Genomic DNA, 16,864 nt, shown 5'->3' with positions numbered 1-16,864 from the left:
GGACTACTATGTAGTAATTACACAAAATGAGTTAGACCTCTGTATTGATCTGTGATGCCCACAAAATAAAAAGCAACTTATAATTTGTATAGTAGTGATTTTTCTATTTTATGTTCATTTACATGTCTGTACATTTTTAAGAAATATCTCAATATGTGCATGTGCTTGAGTATGACCATAGGAGCACAGACTAGAGATTCTCAATTAGGGGCAACATTGCCCTCCAGGGGACATATGGTAATGGCTGAAGGAATTTTTGGAAATGGAACCCCACTCCAGTACTCTTGCCTGGAAAATCCCATGGATGGAGGAGCCTGGTAGGTTACAGTCCATGTGGTTGCAAAGAGTTGGACACGACTGAGCAACTTCACTGTGAACTATGAAGGCATTTTTGGTTGTCACCACTGGGGAGCGCTAATGGTGTAGATGCTGAACATCCTGCAATACACACAGGAAAGCACCTCCCCCCCTCAACACCCTGCAAAGAATTTTCCAGTCCAAAATGTCAACAGCACAAAAGTTGAGAAACCCTGGCATAGAGAAAAGAAAAAGGATAAACACGAAACTATTAACAATCAACTTGTTCCTTAAAACCTATATGTCATTTGGTTTATTACAATGAGCATTTATTTTGACCTCTAAGAATTATCCTATAAAAATAAAAAATAATACTCAAATAAAAGTTTATTCTTATGGCAAAGACAATGGAGCAGGAAGGAGTGGGAGACTGTTGCCCAAGCCAAGCTGTTTCTCAGAAAGAGATCTAGGGGCAGGAGTGTAAACTGAGGGTAATGAGAGCTGGAGGCAGGAGGGGATGGATGGGGATGCCCTGGAGCCTGGCCCTGACACTGGAGCTCACCAGCTTAGAGTGAACAATCCCAGTGCTTTTGTGAGTTGAATAGGGACCTGAAAAAAATTTCCTATGATTAGGAAAGCGTACTGTGAGAGGGAGAAACAAGCCTCAACTCTATTTCCATTTTATAGGCTTGAATAAACCATTTTATGATCAAGAACTGTAACACATCAGAAGGGAATTTCTCCCTGGTCTGCCGAGAGTTGAATTAGCAGGTGTTTCTTGGCAAAGAATGGTCAATTAAGGTGGAAAAACGAAAATGGCATTCTCTGCTGCAGGTCTAATCAGAGTCTTTAACGTAGTAGTGTGTTCATCCCCAAAAGGGCAGTTATCAAATGCAGAACTTCCCTCTCTTTCACACAAAGTGCATGCTCAGACTCTAAGTCGTGTCCGACTCTGTGCGACACCATGGACTATAGCCACAAGGTTCCTCTGTCCACGGAATTTTTCAGGCAAGGATACTGAAGTGGGTTGCCATTTCCTCTTCCAGATCTTCCCAACCTATGGATCAAACCCTCGTCTCCTGCATCTCTTGCACTGGCAGGCAGATTTTTTACCACTGAGCCATCTGGGAAGCCCTCCCTATCTTAACCAAGTCTTTTAAACTGAGAGCATCTTCTGAAACCAAGAATCCATGGAATACACTTCAGGAAATACTAACCTAGTCTAGTGATAGTTTTACAGATTAGGAAATGGTGGCCAAAACAAAAAGTGACTGAGTTGGCTGGTGGGTTTCACTCAGAACACTTGTTTTTTAGACCACTGCTTCTCCCCACCCCAGCATTAAACATCTCACCATAGTTACAAATCAAATTCTTGGGAAACATTCTAGGACTTAAGGGATTTTTTTTCCAATTTAATTTGGTGTGGGGGCAAGGGAGATAGAACGGTGGAAGTCATTCAAAGCAAAACTTGCCTTTCAATAGAATCAAGACATTTTTGGTCTTAGAGATGTTTTTTTCTCCTTGATGGAGAGGCACCCATGAAGACTGTGCTCATGTGAAGGGATGCTCCACCTGATCCTTTTGAAAATATAACCTGCACAGGGCAGGTGGGAACACCTGGGACTTCAACCCTCCCAAATTTACCTCAAGTTTATCTCCTTGGGGCAGGGGAAGCCCTACAAAACTGATTCTGTAGATTCTCTCCAAGAAATAAATTTACTAAAGTTCCCTTGATCCTCTTACATGCTGAGCCTCTGCAAGACACTGAGAATTCAAAGATGAATAGAACATAATTTCTGCTCTAAAGGGTTGTTTTGTTTTTTAAATCAGGTAGGGAAACAGACACTGCATGTAGGCAGACTGTGACAGGGCTATACTGACCATGGGAATTAGGGCCTAGGAGCCCATGGAAGGCAGTGTTACAAAGCCCACCCTAAGAAACTTGCACACCCGAGCTCGTGGTTAAGTGGGGGCGGGGGGAGCTATGGAAGATCTTTCCAGTTTTCAACGGGGAACTCGTCCTAGTACATTCTGGGACTCCATTACCAGTAACAACTCCGCTTCCCACGGGGGAATCTTGTTTATCCTCTTAGCTAACAGCTTCCGGAGGTAGCCAGCCCTTTACCTCACATCACCAAGGGTTTTGGTTCTGGGTGTGCTAAGTCGCTTCAGTCGTGTCCGACCGTGCGATACTATGGACTGCCACCCACCAGGTTCCTCTGTCCATGGGATTCCCCTGGCAAGAAATACTGGAGTGGGTTGCCGTGCCCTCCTCCAGGGTTGGTTCTGGGACGGGCCCACAACATGGCCCTACCTTTTCCCCCTTCCTCAGCCTCGCCTCAGACCTGGATCTCACCACCTCAAAGCCACAGCTACAGGAAAATGATGCTAGGTCTGCCGGCAGATTCTGTCCAAGTTCTTATAAGTCGGGCCCCACGTTCACAGTGGCTGTCACACTGCCAGGAGACCCAGCCTCACAATTTGTCTCCATCACAATTAATACTGTGGCCTTTGGGACGCTACTGCTAAATGGGGACCACTTGATGTGTGGCAAGTATCCTGACGGGCACTGGCTTCATGTCTTCCATCAGCAGCCTCCACGTCGCCCGAGCACAATTGTCAGCCAAAAAGCATATGAACTACAGTGGGGTTGCCCCATTCGGACGACGACACTGAGTCTCACAGGCGCAAAACAAGTTCCACCCAACCTCAGCGTTAGCAAACGGCAGGTGTCCAGATGCCCACAACTGAAACCGTTACTAGCCCCGCCCCTAGCCGGCTGCACGGAGTGGGCAATGAGGCAGAGGTGCACAGGCGCAGCCTTTCCTGATGTCCCGCCCCTGAAAGATCACGTGAACAAGGCGGAGTCTGGGCCGGAAGGAAGCGGAAGGGGAAAAAAGCCCTCCCCCGGAAATCCCTTCTGTTTCAGGAGCCTGCTCCCGGAAGTGCTGGTGTTTGTAGCGGGCGTGATGGCGTCAAGGTTACTCCGTGGATTTGGAGCTTTGGCGTCCCAGGCCCTGAGGGCCCGGGGTCCAAATGGAGTCTCCGTGGTGCGCTCTATGGCGTCTGGAGGTACTCGCCGGCAACGTGCGCCGTTGCCCTCCCGCGGTTGGTGTTAGGTCAGCAAAGGCCGGGGTGGGGGAGGCCTTTCATCTCCTCGGCCCCAAAGCCCTGAGGCTCTGCGGACCTCTCCCTGTTATTCTCGACCGCAGCTGCTGCTGACCACCAAAGTGACCGGGTTGCGAAAAATTCCTAAACGGAGTTGCAGGGTGACCTTGGTGGGCAGGGTTTGCAACCGGGGCGTGAAGGGGCCAAGCCGCCCTTCAGACCTGCTCCCGTCTCCAGTTGGATGCTGATTAACCTGCTTTTAGAAAAAAAAAAAAAAGGCAGAAAAATCGGCCTCCGTGGTTGAAGGAAGATAAGATCACCCCGTGTTCCACTTTTGGGTAACGTGACTGGTTCTTAAGGGACAGTGGGAATGGGTAGACTGTGGGAGCCTCTGGGCCCGCTAAGACTGTAAGCAAAAAATGACTTATGTGCGTTTTCCCTCTTTATCATTTCAGCCGACATCATTATTTTATTTTCCTTTAGGTGGTGTTCCTACTGATGAAGAGCAGGCGACTGGGCTAGAGAGGGAGGTCATGCTGGCTGCTCGCAAGGGACAGGTGAGAAGAATGTTCCATGCCTTCTGGGAGAGTTCATTGCCTTGGATGGGATCAGAGCAGCCTTCTCTCTGGGGAGCCTTCCCTCCAGGAAACCTGGCTTTTGGGAACAGTATTGGTAGTCCCTAGAGGGTAGGAATCATTTGGCATAATAGACCCTTTATTTTGTTTTTTTCAGGACCCATACAATATACTTGCCCCAAAGGCAACCTCAGGTACCAAGGAGGACCCTAATTTAGTCCCCTCCATCACCAACAAGCGGATAGTGGGCTGCATCTGTAAGTGCTTCTCTACTATTTTCTTACCCTTTTGTTTGTTTGCTTATTTATTTTTTGGCTGTGCAGAATGTGGGATCATAGTTCCCCAACCAGGGATAGAACCCACGGCCCCTGCATTGAAAGCACAGAATCTTAACCACTGAACCACCTGGGAAGTCTCTGTTTATGTATTTACTTATTTTTAATATTTACTTATTTGGCTCTGCCAGGTCTTAGTTGTGGCCCTCGGGATCTTTGTTACCGCGTGTGAGATCTTTCAGTTGCAGCATACAGGATCCAGTTTCCTGACCAAGGATGGAACCCAGGCCCCCTGCATTGGGAGCATGGAGTCTTAGCCACTAGACCACCAGGAAGTCTCACCCATTTGTTTAATTTAATATCTGTTTAGTATGGGAGATGTCTACTAGTTTTTTCACATCTGTTGTCCATGAGTGTATGTGTGTAAAGATACGTGGATAAATGTTTTAAAGGTTTTGACCCTCAGGCCCTTTTGCCAAAGTAGGTCACCCTCACTGTAAAGAGGCCTGGAACATGAATAATACTGCCTCAGTGGAGAGGTGGCGTGCAGAAATATTCATCTAGAAAATACCGTACTTTCTCTTTGCCAGACACCACGTCAGGCACTAGCTGTACATGCCAAAACGGACCCGGCTTTGGGGTTCTACACAGGCAGGAAACTGTGAGGACCTAATAAGGAACTGGTCAGAGGTCAGTTTACTCAGAGGTAAACTTGGCCTCAGTTCCTTCATGTGAAAAATGGGATCAGCTTGAACTGACCTTAAGGTGTCAACCATAACTATTTGCATCTCAGAGGTGTCTGAGGGCAGTAGGTTAACGGTGAAAGTCCTTCTTCTAGGCTGCATGGCCTTCAGCTACCTTTTTTCTTTCAGGTGAAGAAGACAACAGTACTGTCATCTGGTTCTGGCTGCACAAAGGCGAGGCCCAGCGATGCCCCAGCTGTGGAACCCATTACAAGCTGGTGCCACACCAGCTGGCCCATTGAGCCACTGCACTAATGCACTCAGAATATGATGTGGAATTTCTTCTTTCCAGTAAAGACTAGCCATTACATTGGCTTCTCCTCCCATAGTTGGCTGGTCTTATTTTTTTCCTGTGTTTTTGGGGGAAGTGTGGATAATTTTTATGTCAGAAATAGCTATCTGTTAATATTAGCTTCCTATCCCCTTGCTTTTGTACACTGAGATTGTCGATCCCTAATGCAGTGATGACAGTCGGTATGGGGAAAACAGTCAGGCTGACTGGATTTGTAATGTTGGCTTCATCTTCTAGCTTTGTCACTGGGATCATGTTCTCTGAGGGTGGGTTGTTGTTTGGGAGCTAAATTGTATCTTCTTTGTGACCCCATGGCCTGTAACTTATCAGGCTCCTCTATCCATGGAATTCTCCAGGCAAGAATACTGGAATGGGTTGCCATTTCCTTCTCCAGGGGATCTTCCTGACCCAGGGATCGAACCCGGGTCTCCTGCATTGCAGGCAGATTCTTTACCACTGAGCCACCTGAGAAGCCTAGCTGACGCTCTAGTGGGAGAGAAAGGTGAATACACAGCCACCCTTTCAGCATTAAAGGCAGCACAGGCACTCCCATACTTGGCATCAGTTGACTGTCACAACTACCCTGTGAAATGGACCTTTCTCTTTCTTTGTGTACTTAATTTCTAAAAATTCAGATATAATTTATATACTGTAAAATTCATTCTCGAAGTGTACAATTCAGTGGTTTCTAGTAAATGCACAAAGTTTTGCAATCATTATGACTAATTCCAGAACATTCTCAAAAGCCAGTACCCATTAGCATTCACCCCCTCTTCTCTTTCCCATCTGCTCCTGACAACCACTAATCTACTTTCTGTCTACGAATTTGCCTATTCTGGACATTTCCTATTTGTTGAAAAACTATTTTTCCCGTTGTCTTTGTGCCCTGTTGAATATTGACCGCTAACGTATAAGGTTATTTCTGGACTCAGATTATCACCTTACAGAGGTTCAGAGAGGTTAAGCTATTTGGCCACAGTCACAGAGCTAATAAAAACACCGGATCCAAACCCAGCTCCTTAGAATTTGTCAAAAGTGCTGTGAGAATACATGATGGGGAGAACGATTAACTTCCCACCCCAGGAGGCAGGTGTCAGGACTGGTCCTAAAATCTCCAAAGGGAAAAAGCAGAGAGGCCTTTGGAAAAACAGCAAAGAATAAGTTGTGGTTGGAATGCCAAAGACTTGCAAGGGTATTTGGCCTTCATTTATCTGGGAGAAGGGGAGTCCCTGAAGGTATGTTAGCAGAGAAGACAAGGAGAGGAAGGGGACACTTGGAGGAGAAAGGTGAGTCTGGATAACTTGATTTTGCAGGCCCTAAAGAATCATGAGGTGCATATTGGGATGGACAGGTTAGCTGGGGAGAGTTGGCTGGAAGCAGAAGGCTCCAGTGGGACTTGAGTGATGGAAATGGAGCTGACATCCAACCTCCAGCAGAGGGAGAAAAGCCAAGAGGCTGAAAGGCAAGGTCGAGGAAGCTTAATTTGGGGAGGCAAGGAGAAGGGTTAACAACAAGAAGGTGTCTTATCAAAACAAGATTGTAAAGAGAGGCTGGGGCTTGGCATATAGGAGGCCTACAGGGTGACAGTTTCGGCACAGTGCAGTCGGAAGGCCGGTTGGGTGAGAACACGTGCAAGTGGTTGCTGATGATGCAGACAAGGGGAAGAGGCAGCTTGCCTGAGCAGACAGATTGAGTGCACAGAGGCACCGTGTGAGAAAAAGACTCCTGTCTGAGCATCCTTGAGGGCCAGCCGAGGGTGCCCAATGCAGAGGGGAGGAAGAGCCCTGGAGAGAGACCCAGTTTCTCCAAGACCAGAGGGAAGGGGAGAAGGGAGGGTCAAAGAGGAGGGAAGGGAGGCTTAGTGAAATACAAGTAGGCAGGGCTGGGGCTTCAGGGCAATGAGCGAGAGAACTGCCAAGCTTCCAACACCAGCGGCTCAGCCAAGGGCAACTGCCACAAGCCTGTCCAAGTGTATGACATTGTCCAGCCACCTTGGAAGCAGGAAAATAGAAGGCAAATGGTTGGGCAAGTTTAATGTTGGGCAAGGGAGAAAGGAACTGAGGATGTCAGTGACTGGTGGAACCATCTGACCGGGCTGTCCCAGCCGGAGAAGCAGGCTGGTCGCTCTCTACGTTATCCTCCAGATCCACCCTCCACCCCTCTCTCTGCCTGGGGAACTGACCTTCATGGCTTGCATCAAGGGACTCTCTTACCCTCTGGTTGCAGCGGGGCAGGGAGGAGGATGGAAAGGGAGAGATTGGGCAAGAAAGCTCCTCCACCCCACCCCTTCTGCCTGGTTCTGGTCAGGGCACAGCGCCCCCTGCTGCTACAGCCTCACAGGTGCCAGTACCACCCAGCCCAGCTGGTCAGAACATCCCACCGAGGCCCGCCCTGGTCCTCACCATCCCATGCTGTTGCTGCTGCTGCTGCTAAGCCGCTTCAGTCGTGTCCGACTCTGGGGCTCCCTAAACCCTGAGCACCTTCTACACACTGGCAGATCCTGTGGGCAGGCCCAGCAGGAGGGTGGGAGATGGAGGGGGAAGGAGAGGAAAGGAAGAGATGGGTGGAGAGGAAGAGAGGAATACTAGGACTTCCTGCTGGGGTCAGGTTCCTCCCTGAAAGAATAAACAGAGCTCCATGGAGCGGCAGGGGAATCAGTGGGTGAGAGAAGGGTCCTGGGAAAAGGAAGGGCAGTAATTCACTTTTCTCCCGTGCGAGCTGTCCTATGCCTCCTGCTTTTGTCTCTTACACACACAGACACATACACACACACTAAATAAGAAGCCTCCTCAGATCCCTCTGAGCGGCAGTCCCACCCAGGTTTCATGCTGACAGCGGTTTGAGGCGACCCATTTTGGGTTTGCAGCATCTACACAAAAACGTTTGTCAGACCTGGCGTTTCCTCCAGAAGGGCCCTGGCCCCCACAGCCTACCAGAGGCTCAGCCACTTTGTCGCGTGGCCTTCAGGCCCCCTGAGGGCTCCAGGGCTCTGAGCTGTCTCTGGTGCAGGATGGGGCGAGCCCTCAACAGCAACCGTCTCCACCACTCCTGTGATAATTAAAAACTAGCGCTACCTCTGCTTCTGTAAGAGGTCAGGGCCTCTGTGGTCCAGTCAGAGCTGCTCTTTCTGGTGATAGAAATGCAGATTAAGTCCTTTATGACCCCATTCCTTCAAGCTTGTGTGAACTTGGCCCAAGTGAAGAACAACCCCCTCTCTTCTACTTTCTTGAGATGGATTCAAGGCAGAAGCCACATTCCACTCCCCCCTCCCCCAACACGTACCCAGAGGCAACTGCTTGTGTTGGTTTCCTGTGTATCCTTCCAGAGTTCCTTTAGGTAAATATAAACAACTATGAATACTGATTTAAAATACTGATTAATGATGAAAATTTTATTGAAATATAGTTGCTGTAGAATATTATACAAACTATACTGCTGCTGCTGCTAAGTCACTTCAGTCATGTCCGACTCTGTGCGACCCCATAGTTGGCAGCCCACCAGGCTCCCAAGAACACTGGACTGGGTTGCCATTTCCTTCTCCAATGCATGAAAATGAAAAGTGAAAGTGAAGTCGCTCAGTTGTGTCTGACCCTCAGCGACACCATGGACTGCAGCCCTCCAGGCTCCTCCATCCCTGGGATTCTCCAGGCAAGAGTACTGGAGTGGGGTGCCATTGCCTTCTCCTATAGATGTATACAATATAGTGATTCACAATATTTAAAGGTTATATTGCATTTACTTGGGCTTCCTGGGTGGCCCCAGTGGTAAAGAACCTGCCTGCCAATGCAGGAGACATATAGAGATGCTGGTTTGATCCCTGGTCGGGAAGATCCTCTGGAGGAGGGCATGGCAACCCACTCCAGAAGAATCCCATGGACAGAGGAGCCTGGTGGGCTACAGACCATAGGGTCATAAAGAATCGGACATGATTGAAACTATTTAGTGTACATGCACCATTTACAGTTATTATAAAATACTGGCTATATTCCCTGTGTTGTACAATATATCCTTATCTGTTACTATGTATAATCTCCTCCCCCATCTTGCCCCTCCCTCTCCCCGCAAACAAACACTAGTTTGTTCTGTATATCTGTGTCTGCTTCTTTTTTGTTATATTCACTAGTTTGTCATATTTTTTAGATTCCAACATATAAGTGGTATCATATAGTATTTGTCTTTCTCTTTCTGACTTATTTCACTTAGCTTAATGCCCTCCAAGTCCATCCTTGCTACTTTAAATGGCAAATTTTCATTCTTTTTTTATGGCTGAGTCATATTCCATTGTGGGTATTTATAGCTATTACAATGGACCTCATTTTCTTAATCAATATGATCTCGGGTGGCCTCAGCCTGCAGGGCCTTGAAGTGAGGTTCAGTTCCTGGCCAGAGATTGAGGTGGGGCCGTGACAGTGAGAGCACCAAATCCTAGCCACTAGTTTGGGATCTAATCCTGACCACTAGCTACTAGACCAGTAGTCAGTGACAAGGCCCCGGCCCTTCAGCTTTGCAAAAAAGAATTCCCACAAAGATGGAAAGTAGTGAAACAAACAAAGTGTTTACTAGGAGGAAAAAGAGTACAGTACACGTGGATAGATACAGGGCCAGCCTCAGAGAGTCGCTCTCTTGCAGCAGTTTAAATAGCTTTTATGGGGCATTTCTTCCAGGTTTCCTTGGGCCAATCATTTTGATTTGCCTGGTTCTGAGTCTATATTTGGTATATCTCAGGATCCTCTAGGAGCCGGCAACAGTCCATGGGGTCACAAAGAGTAGGACACGACTGAGCAGCTAAGCACAGCACAGGATCCTTCCACGTGTGTGCGTGCAACTCTCAGCCAAGATAGAGTCCAGCAAAGGGGCCTGTGGGTTGTTTGGCATCACTTCCCTTTGACCTCCAAGAAGCTTTCTAGTCAGGAAGTTCTTGACTTAGACAAATATGTGATCTCTTCTTTCTTATCTAGGCAGGGCTCAGCCTCCTCTCTGGATTGTCCTGTTGATATTTTGGAGTTTCTGTCCACAGGGAATGAACTCCCACTGCTCACCCTGGGAGGAGTGGGCATCTACCTCCAACTTCACATTCATTTGTTGACGGACACTTAGGCTGCTTCCATATTTTGGCAATTGTAAATAATTATGCTGTTATGAACACTGGGGTGTATCTTTTTGAATTAGTGTGCTTTTTTCTGATATATGCCCAGGAGTGGAATTTCTGGCTCATAGGGTGGTTCTGAATAGACTTTTTTTTTTAATGCCAGCACTTACAGTGTGTTAGGCATGGTTCTGAGCACTTTGTCTGGAAAACAGCTCCAGAGGTAGGTGCTGTGTCCATTTTTTTAAGATTTCTGTTTTGATGTGGACCATTTTTAAAGTCTTCATTGAATTTGTTACAATATTGCTTCTGTTTTATGTTTTGGTTTTTTGGCTGTGAGGCATGTGCAATCTTAGCTCCAAGACCAGGGATCAAACCTGTACCCCTTGCACTGGAAGGCAAAGTCTTAACTACCTGACTGCCAGGGAAGTCCCTGTGCTAGGCCCACTTTAAAGAAAATTAAACTGAACCCAGGAGTTCATCCCAGGAGTACGAACTCCTCCAGGGTAAGCCCCCTGGACCACATCCAACTTATTCCTCTCTTTGTCCAAGTGCCAGATTCCAGCATGTAGTAAGTATTCAACAAATTCCAGTTGTCACCATGAAAGACAATTACTCTGTTTCTGTAAATCAATGGGAATACTTCATCATACATAGGCACACCTGTATGTGAATACAGTCAACAAATAAGTTCATGAATCCTCAGGGTAATTGGGAGAACTCATCTGAACTGGACATTTGTTCAGCTCAGAGTAGGGCTTCCCTGGCGGCTTATACAGTAAAGAATCTTCCTGCAATGCTGGAGACCTGGGTTCAATCCCTGGGTCAGGAAGATCCCCTGGAGAAGGGAATGGCAACCCACTCCAGTATTCTTGCCTGGAATCCCACAGACAGAGGAGCCTGGGAGGCTAAAGTCCATGGGGTCACAAAGAGTCAGACACGACTGAATGACTAACCCTCAGAGTAAGCAGAAGATTCAGTGAAGAAGCTTCAAAAAATTTTCTCCTCCCAGAATGACATCAGAGAGCCTGAGCCCAAATCATCTTCTAAATACAGGTCGAAAGGGAAGTCCCTGGCTGCCCAGTGGCTAGGACTCCATGCTTCTAATGCAGGGGATTCCAGTTCAGTCCCTTGTCCGGGAGCTAGGATCCTACGTGCCATACAGCCAATAACAAACACATACAGGTCTAAAGAATAAAAAAAAAGTGGAAAAGTGACATACCAAGGATAGCCCATAGTATACACCCTTTATTCGGTCCTCATCCTCCGATCTCAGTTCTGTCCCAGCGGGGAGTATCTTAGTTCTCAAATGCTCTGGGTCCATCAGCAGATTCTTGCACAGCGCCACCCTCACCAGTTTTTGTTTTGATATTCTACTGTTCACCTACAGGAATAACTTTGTCTTAGACTTCACCCCCTGGACACTCTGTGGATCCTTAAAATTCACCTGGTTGCCAACTGAACTCATTTTGAGTCCATTCATCCAGGTAGTGGGATCTGTCCTCTGGGCTGACTCACTGGAGTTCCCCTCGCGTCTCTCCCTCTGCCCCCTCCCCCATCAGGCTGTGGCTCTTCCTCAGCAGTAGCCCCAGGATGGCCCCTGCTGGAGCCTACCCACCGACTCCCGTGTGTACTCCTGTAACTACCCTGTTCCCAGCTCCTGCCATCTCTGTTTGGCCTCTGTTCCTTCGGTACTGAATTGAATCCTGCTGGCCCTCCAGGTTCCTGTCAAGCTGGCTGTCACCTTTGAGTCCTGTCCTGCCCTGCTGAGAGGTGACAATTCAGTACTCAGATGCAACATTAGCCTTCATGTCTTTGCATATTTGCAGGGTATCATCCCACTTGGGTACTCCCAAAGCATCAAGGATACCTCCATTACAGTTGATTACACTGCAGGATAATTATCTTTTTGCATGTGTTTTGCATCTCGGCAGCCAAGGCATGGTAGGTGCTCAGTGTTTATTGAATGATTCCTGAATGGACAAACACATTACACGGGACAATTATTTATCTGTCTTCTGCTGCACCTGGTTTTTGAAAACTTCATTCATTTTGTTATGCAATGTCCTTGTATAAAACCCCACATGAGAAATTACTCCTGGAATGGAAAATAAAGAGAAAAAATTTATTTCCTTTGACCACAGAGACTTTGTATTATATAGAGAAGCATGTAACCCTTCATCTCCCCACACTTTGCTTCTTGCTTCCAAGAAGCTCAAAGACAGATTTAATAGTCATTCACATAATCACATTAGTTCCCTTGGCCACATTTGGGTCTTTCTCCTCTTTGTGGTTTTGATTTTTAATCTTTTCTCTAATAATTTTGAAATCAGCTAGTTGGAGAAGGAAATGGCAACCCACTCCAGTGTTCTTGCCTAGAGAATCCCAGGGACGGTGGAGCCTGGTGGGCTGCCATCTATGGGGTCGCACAGAGTTGGATACGACTGAAGTGACTTAACAGCAGCAGCAGCAGCCTGCTGTGAAGAGGTAAAATTGGAGGAAGCATTTATATACTGAAAAGCATTATTACTGTGTAAGTTGTTTTCAATTTTGCCTGTCTATCTTAAACTTAGAAATGATGTTCATTGAAATGGGTCTAACCTATGTATGTTTAAAACATTTGAAACAGCAGAAATTCTCAAAAGAACAGTAAGAAGTTCAGATAGGATCCTTTGAACCTCCCCATTATCCCTTTTGACAACTGGAAGTAAGGTGAATTAAAGGGCCCAAACCCCTAGAGGTATTGATCAAAGAAAATCAAGAAGCAATGTTGCTGGGAGGGCCTCTCAGCACAGGAGGGCTGCTGCCTCCCCTCCCATCACTTGTCCCAGAATAGGGGCTCCCGCAGAGTATGGGCTTCCCCAGAGTTCCAGCAGCAGCTCTACCACCATCCTGTCTTAAAAACCATGCCAGGGGATCATTTTAATAAGTTATTTGTGATGCCTAATTAAAAAAAAAAAAAAATCGGACTTCCCTGATGGCTCAGACGGTAAAGCGGCTGTCTACAATGCGGGAGACCTGGGTTCAATCCCTGGGTCGGGAAGATCCCTGGAGAAGGAAATGGCAATCCACTCCAGTACTATTGCCTGGAAAATCCCATGGACAGAGGAGCCTCGTAGGCTACAGTTCATGGGGTCGCAAAGAGTCGGACACGACTGAGCGACTTCACTTTCACTTAACTAAAAATCAGTCCCCCAGAAGAGCAGGATGGGGGTTTTAACTGATGACAGAATTGGCAGAGGATTTTCCGGGCAAGAGTACTGGAGTGGGGTGCCATTGCCTTCTCCGGATAAAGAGGAATAATGTGTTAATGGCCCAGCTCCGTGCCAGGCACTGGGTTGGGGCTCAATCCATTGTTGAGTGTGAATCTGAGGGCCAGCATCCTCCAAAGTGCACATGAGTATTCATACACACTCAGATACGTGTGAGGAATCATAATGTGGTTGGTGGTTACGAGCGGAGTGTTCTCAACACAACAGGCCTGTAGGGTCTCACAGTTCAAAAAGGACCAAAGAGGTGGGAAGGGCAGGTCTGTTCTGGAATGAAATGTTGAAGCCACCTCCTTCTGTTTGTGTGCCTTTGGCAAGTGGCCCTCTTCCCCTGGGCCTCGGTGTTCTCAACCGAAAAACGGAAGCCATCGTGCCCAGGATTTGGCGACTTCCGCCGGGATTTTCCTGAGGGGGTGGGGTCTGAGTAGGAGCAGTGGGAGCGAAGCAGACTGTTGCGATGAGCCACCGGGGCAGGCGCGCACCCTAGAGGGCGGGCATGGGGCGCGCACGTGGTGCGGCTGCGCATGCGTGTTGCGCGGCGGGGTGAGGGGGCAGTGAGAGCAGCCATAGCGGACGCAGCGTGTACCGAGGTTCTGTTGCTGTGTCCAGGTCAGCGTTGGGCGCGGGGAGGCCCTGGAGACCCGCGCCTGTCCCCACCCGGCCCGCCGGTCCCCCGTCCTCCACTCCCACCACCCTAGAGGCCTCTACCCACTCCCTTTCCCCAATAGCTGGCCGGGTCCCCTGCCACCAACCGGGCCCTCCTGAGTCCCGCCCTGTCAGGCCTCCGTGGTGTGGGCGCCCGGTGGGGCCTTTGGTCCTGTGACTCAGGGGGTAGGCTGGTCAGCTCCATTGTACAGGTGAGGAAACTGAGGCTAAGGATCCTCAAGCCGCATGGCAGCAACAGTACCCCCCCTCCCCCGACTCCCTCCACTCGCCCCCACTCCTCCCCGCCCCCACGCCCCTCCCCGCCGCCCACTCGCCCCACCCCGCCCCCGCCCCCGCCCAACTGCGGTAGGTCCCAAGCCCAGCGTTGGTCAGCTCTCCTTCTGTATTGTATTTTAATGGATTCCTTGGTTCTACGGGTGTGTTTACGTGTTTGCGTTTGACTCTGATCTGTTCTGGGACTGCCTTGACCAAGATGGGCAGGCCCTGGTCTCCCCCGGTGGCGCAGTCGCCAAGCCGCGGTTTGCTTTGTTGGGGTGAAATTTCTTCAGACTGATTTGGAATCAGTTTATGTTTTGATTTGATGGTTTGTTGTTGTTTGCTTGTTTTTCATGTTCCCCAGGGCACAAAGGGTCACTGCTGTTTTTCTTTCCAGAAAGGCTTTCTCTTCCCAGCCTGTTCTCAGTTTGATGGATGTGTGGTTTATGATGCTGGAGACTCTTTGGCTTTTCTTTGTGGATAAAACTCATCTCGCTTCATCTTTCACATTGTGAGCTGAGTCCTTGCTGATGGCAGCCTCTGCCCTGACTAACATTCCTGAGCTATTAAATATTTGTTTAAAAGGACAGATACAAAGCACGGTGTTAGGAATATGACATCTTGAAGAAGTGATCTTCGTAAGAAGTACACTTATATTCTGAGTTAATCTTGGATCTCTTTATATACCAAAGGCTCAAAACACTTTGGTACCTGTAATTATTTGGCCTGGTAGTCACGTTTTAAGACAGATTGTTTTATTTTTCTTGTAACCTGGAAAGTAAATGAACAAAAAAAGTGAGGTGATGTGCTGAAATCACACATGAGAGCATGCTGAAAAGTGGGAGAGGCTGGGAACAGAGGCCGAGCATTAACAGCTTTGGGCTGGGGTTTGAGGGACTTGGGAAAGCACCAGCCCTGCAGTGGGGTGTGTTTGGAAGATGGAACCCCGTTCCTGGGCTGGACTGGGAAGGAAGGAGCATGGCTGGACCAGAGGCCCATGCTCTGAGATGGTGTATTCGGCCGTGTCAGGTCTTAGTGGCGGCATGCACGTCTTTAGTTGTGGCCCGTGGGAGCTTGTTACCTTACCAGGGATTGAACCAAGCCCCCTGCCTTGAGAACCTGGAGTCTTAGCTACTGGACTACCAGGGAAGTCCCTAAGATGGTTTTCTTAACCTGGAAAGAATATGTGTGAGAACAAGGAGGAACAGGCCCTGGATGTTGGGTGGTGGGGGCTTGGGAGGGAGACAACTGCAGAAGTAAAGTTGAGACAGTAAGTGTGTCTCCCTGTTTGGCGCAGGGCCCTGACATCATCGCTTTTGTTCCCGCTGCGTCCTGTCTCGACACCTCGTGCGCAGTGCTTGGAGCCTGTTACTAACCGTAATTATCGTTTTCATCCATTCTGGAATGCGTCTTTGTTTCCATTTCACAGCTCGGCGTTGAGCTGGGCCCCGTGCTGGATGGTGACTTCCTTTGTGCCGTCGTTCACTTAGCAGCTTTTTATGTTTCTTTGTTGAACAGAAAGTCACGGGGCTTTTCTGTTTTTTTGGCACATGAAGCAACCCGTGATATCTTAGTTCTCTGACCAGGGAGAGCAGGGATCAAACCAGTGCCCCCTGGTTTGTCTCAACCACCAGACCACCAGGGAAGTCCCCACAGTGCTTTTAAAATCAGTATTATCTTAGCTCCGATGAGTTGCAGTTTTCAGAGTTGGTGATTCAGGCAGAAAAGATGATCCCTTATTAGACTGTACCATGGCTCATTTCTGGAGAAGGCAATGGCAGCCCACTCCAGTACTCTTGCCTGGAAAATCCCATGGATGGAGGAGCCTGGTAGGCTTCAGTCCATGGGGTCACTAAGAGTCAGACACGACTGAGCGACTTCACTTTCACTTTTCACTTTCATGCACTGGAGAAGGAAATGGCAACCCACTCCAGTGTTCTTGCCTGGAGAATCCCAGGGACAGGGGAGCCTAGTGGGCTGCCGTCTATGGGGTCGCACAGAGTCAGACACGACTGAAGTGACTTAGCAGCAGCATGGCTCATTTCTTCATTGAAGATGCTAATGTTTTTAAGGAACTGGAGGGAAGGGGTTGGTAAAAGCCAGGAGCAACAGGTACAAGCATGAAAATGTATTCCTTTGTGGGTTGGAGAGGAAAGAAACAGCCGGCGGCTGTGTCTCCTTTATAGGGAAAGTTGGACTGTTGTACAGCCACTGACAGTGCGGTAGCTTTGAGTGACAGGTGTCTTGCGGCAACCAGGCTTAGGCTGCCCACTGGGCAGGTGGCCCTAGCCCACGAGC

General features: G+C 48.5%; 1 protein-coding gene across 1 annotated transcript; it reads left to right on the top strand.

Annotated features, from left to right (window-relative positions):
• The first annotated feature begins 3,187 nt into the window (after positions 1-3,187).
• On the top strand, positions 3,188-5,326 carry LOC104980817 (cytochrome c oxidase subunit 5B, mitochondrial). Its single transcript, XM_010829603.1, has 4 exons — positions 3,188-3,369; positions 3,889-3,962; positions 4,138-4,237; positions 5,128-5,326. Exons 1-4 carry the CDS (start codon positions 3,267-3,269, stop codon positions 5,238-5,240), a joined length of 390 nt encoding a protein of 129 aa, XP_010827905.1. The 5' UTR covers positions 3,188-3,266; the 3' UTR covers positions 5,241-5,326.
• Positions 5,327-16,864: the final 11,538 nt, after the last annotated feature.

The sequence above is a fragment of the Bison bison genome, unplaced genomic scaffold (genome assembly GCF_000754665.1).
Source record: "Bison bison bison isolate TAMUID 2011002044 unplaced genomic scaffold, Bison_UMD1.0 scf7180017864508, whole genome shotgun sequence".
In the NCBI taxonomy this organism is placed as follows: Eukaryota; Metazoa; Chordata; class Mammalia; order Artiodactyla; family Bovidae; genus Bison; species Bison bison.
Note: the sequence above shows the minus strand (reverse complement) of the source record. Positions and strands in the feature narration are given on the sequence as shown.

Excerpts from the sequence above, each read along its gene's own strand:
- LOC104980817 (XM_010829603.1), top strand. The coding sequence starts at position 3,267 with ATGGCGTCAAGGTTACTCCGTGGATTTGGAGCTTTGGCGTCCCAGGCC. Across the intron at positions 3,963-4,137 it reads TGGCTGCTCGCAAGGGACAG|GACCCATACAATATACTTGC; the intron begins GTGAGAAGAATG and ends TGTTTTTTTCAG. Across the intron at positions 4,238-5,127 it reads GCGGATAGTGGGCTGCATCT|GTGAAGAAGACAACAGTACT; the intron begins GTAAGTGCTTCT and ends TTTTTCTTTCAG.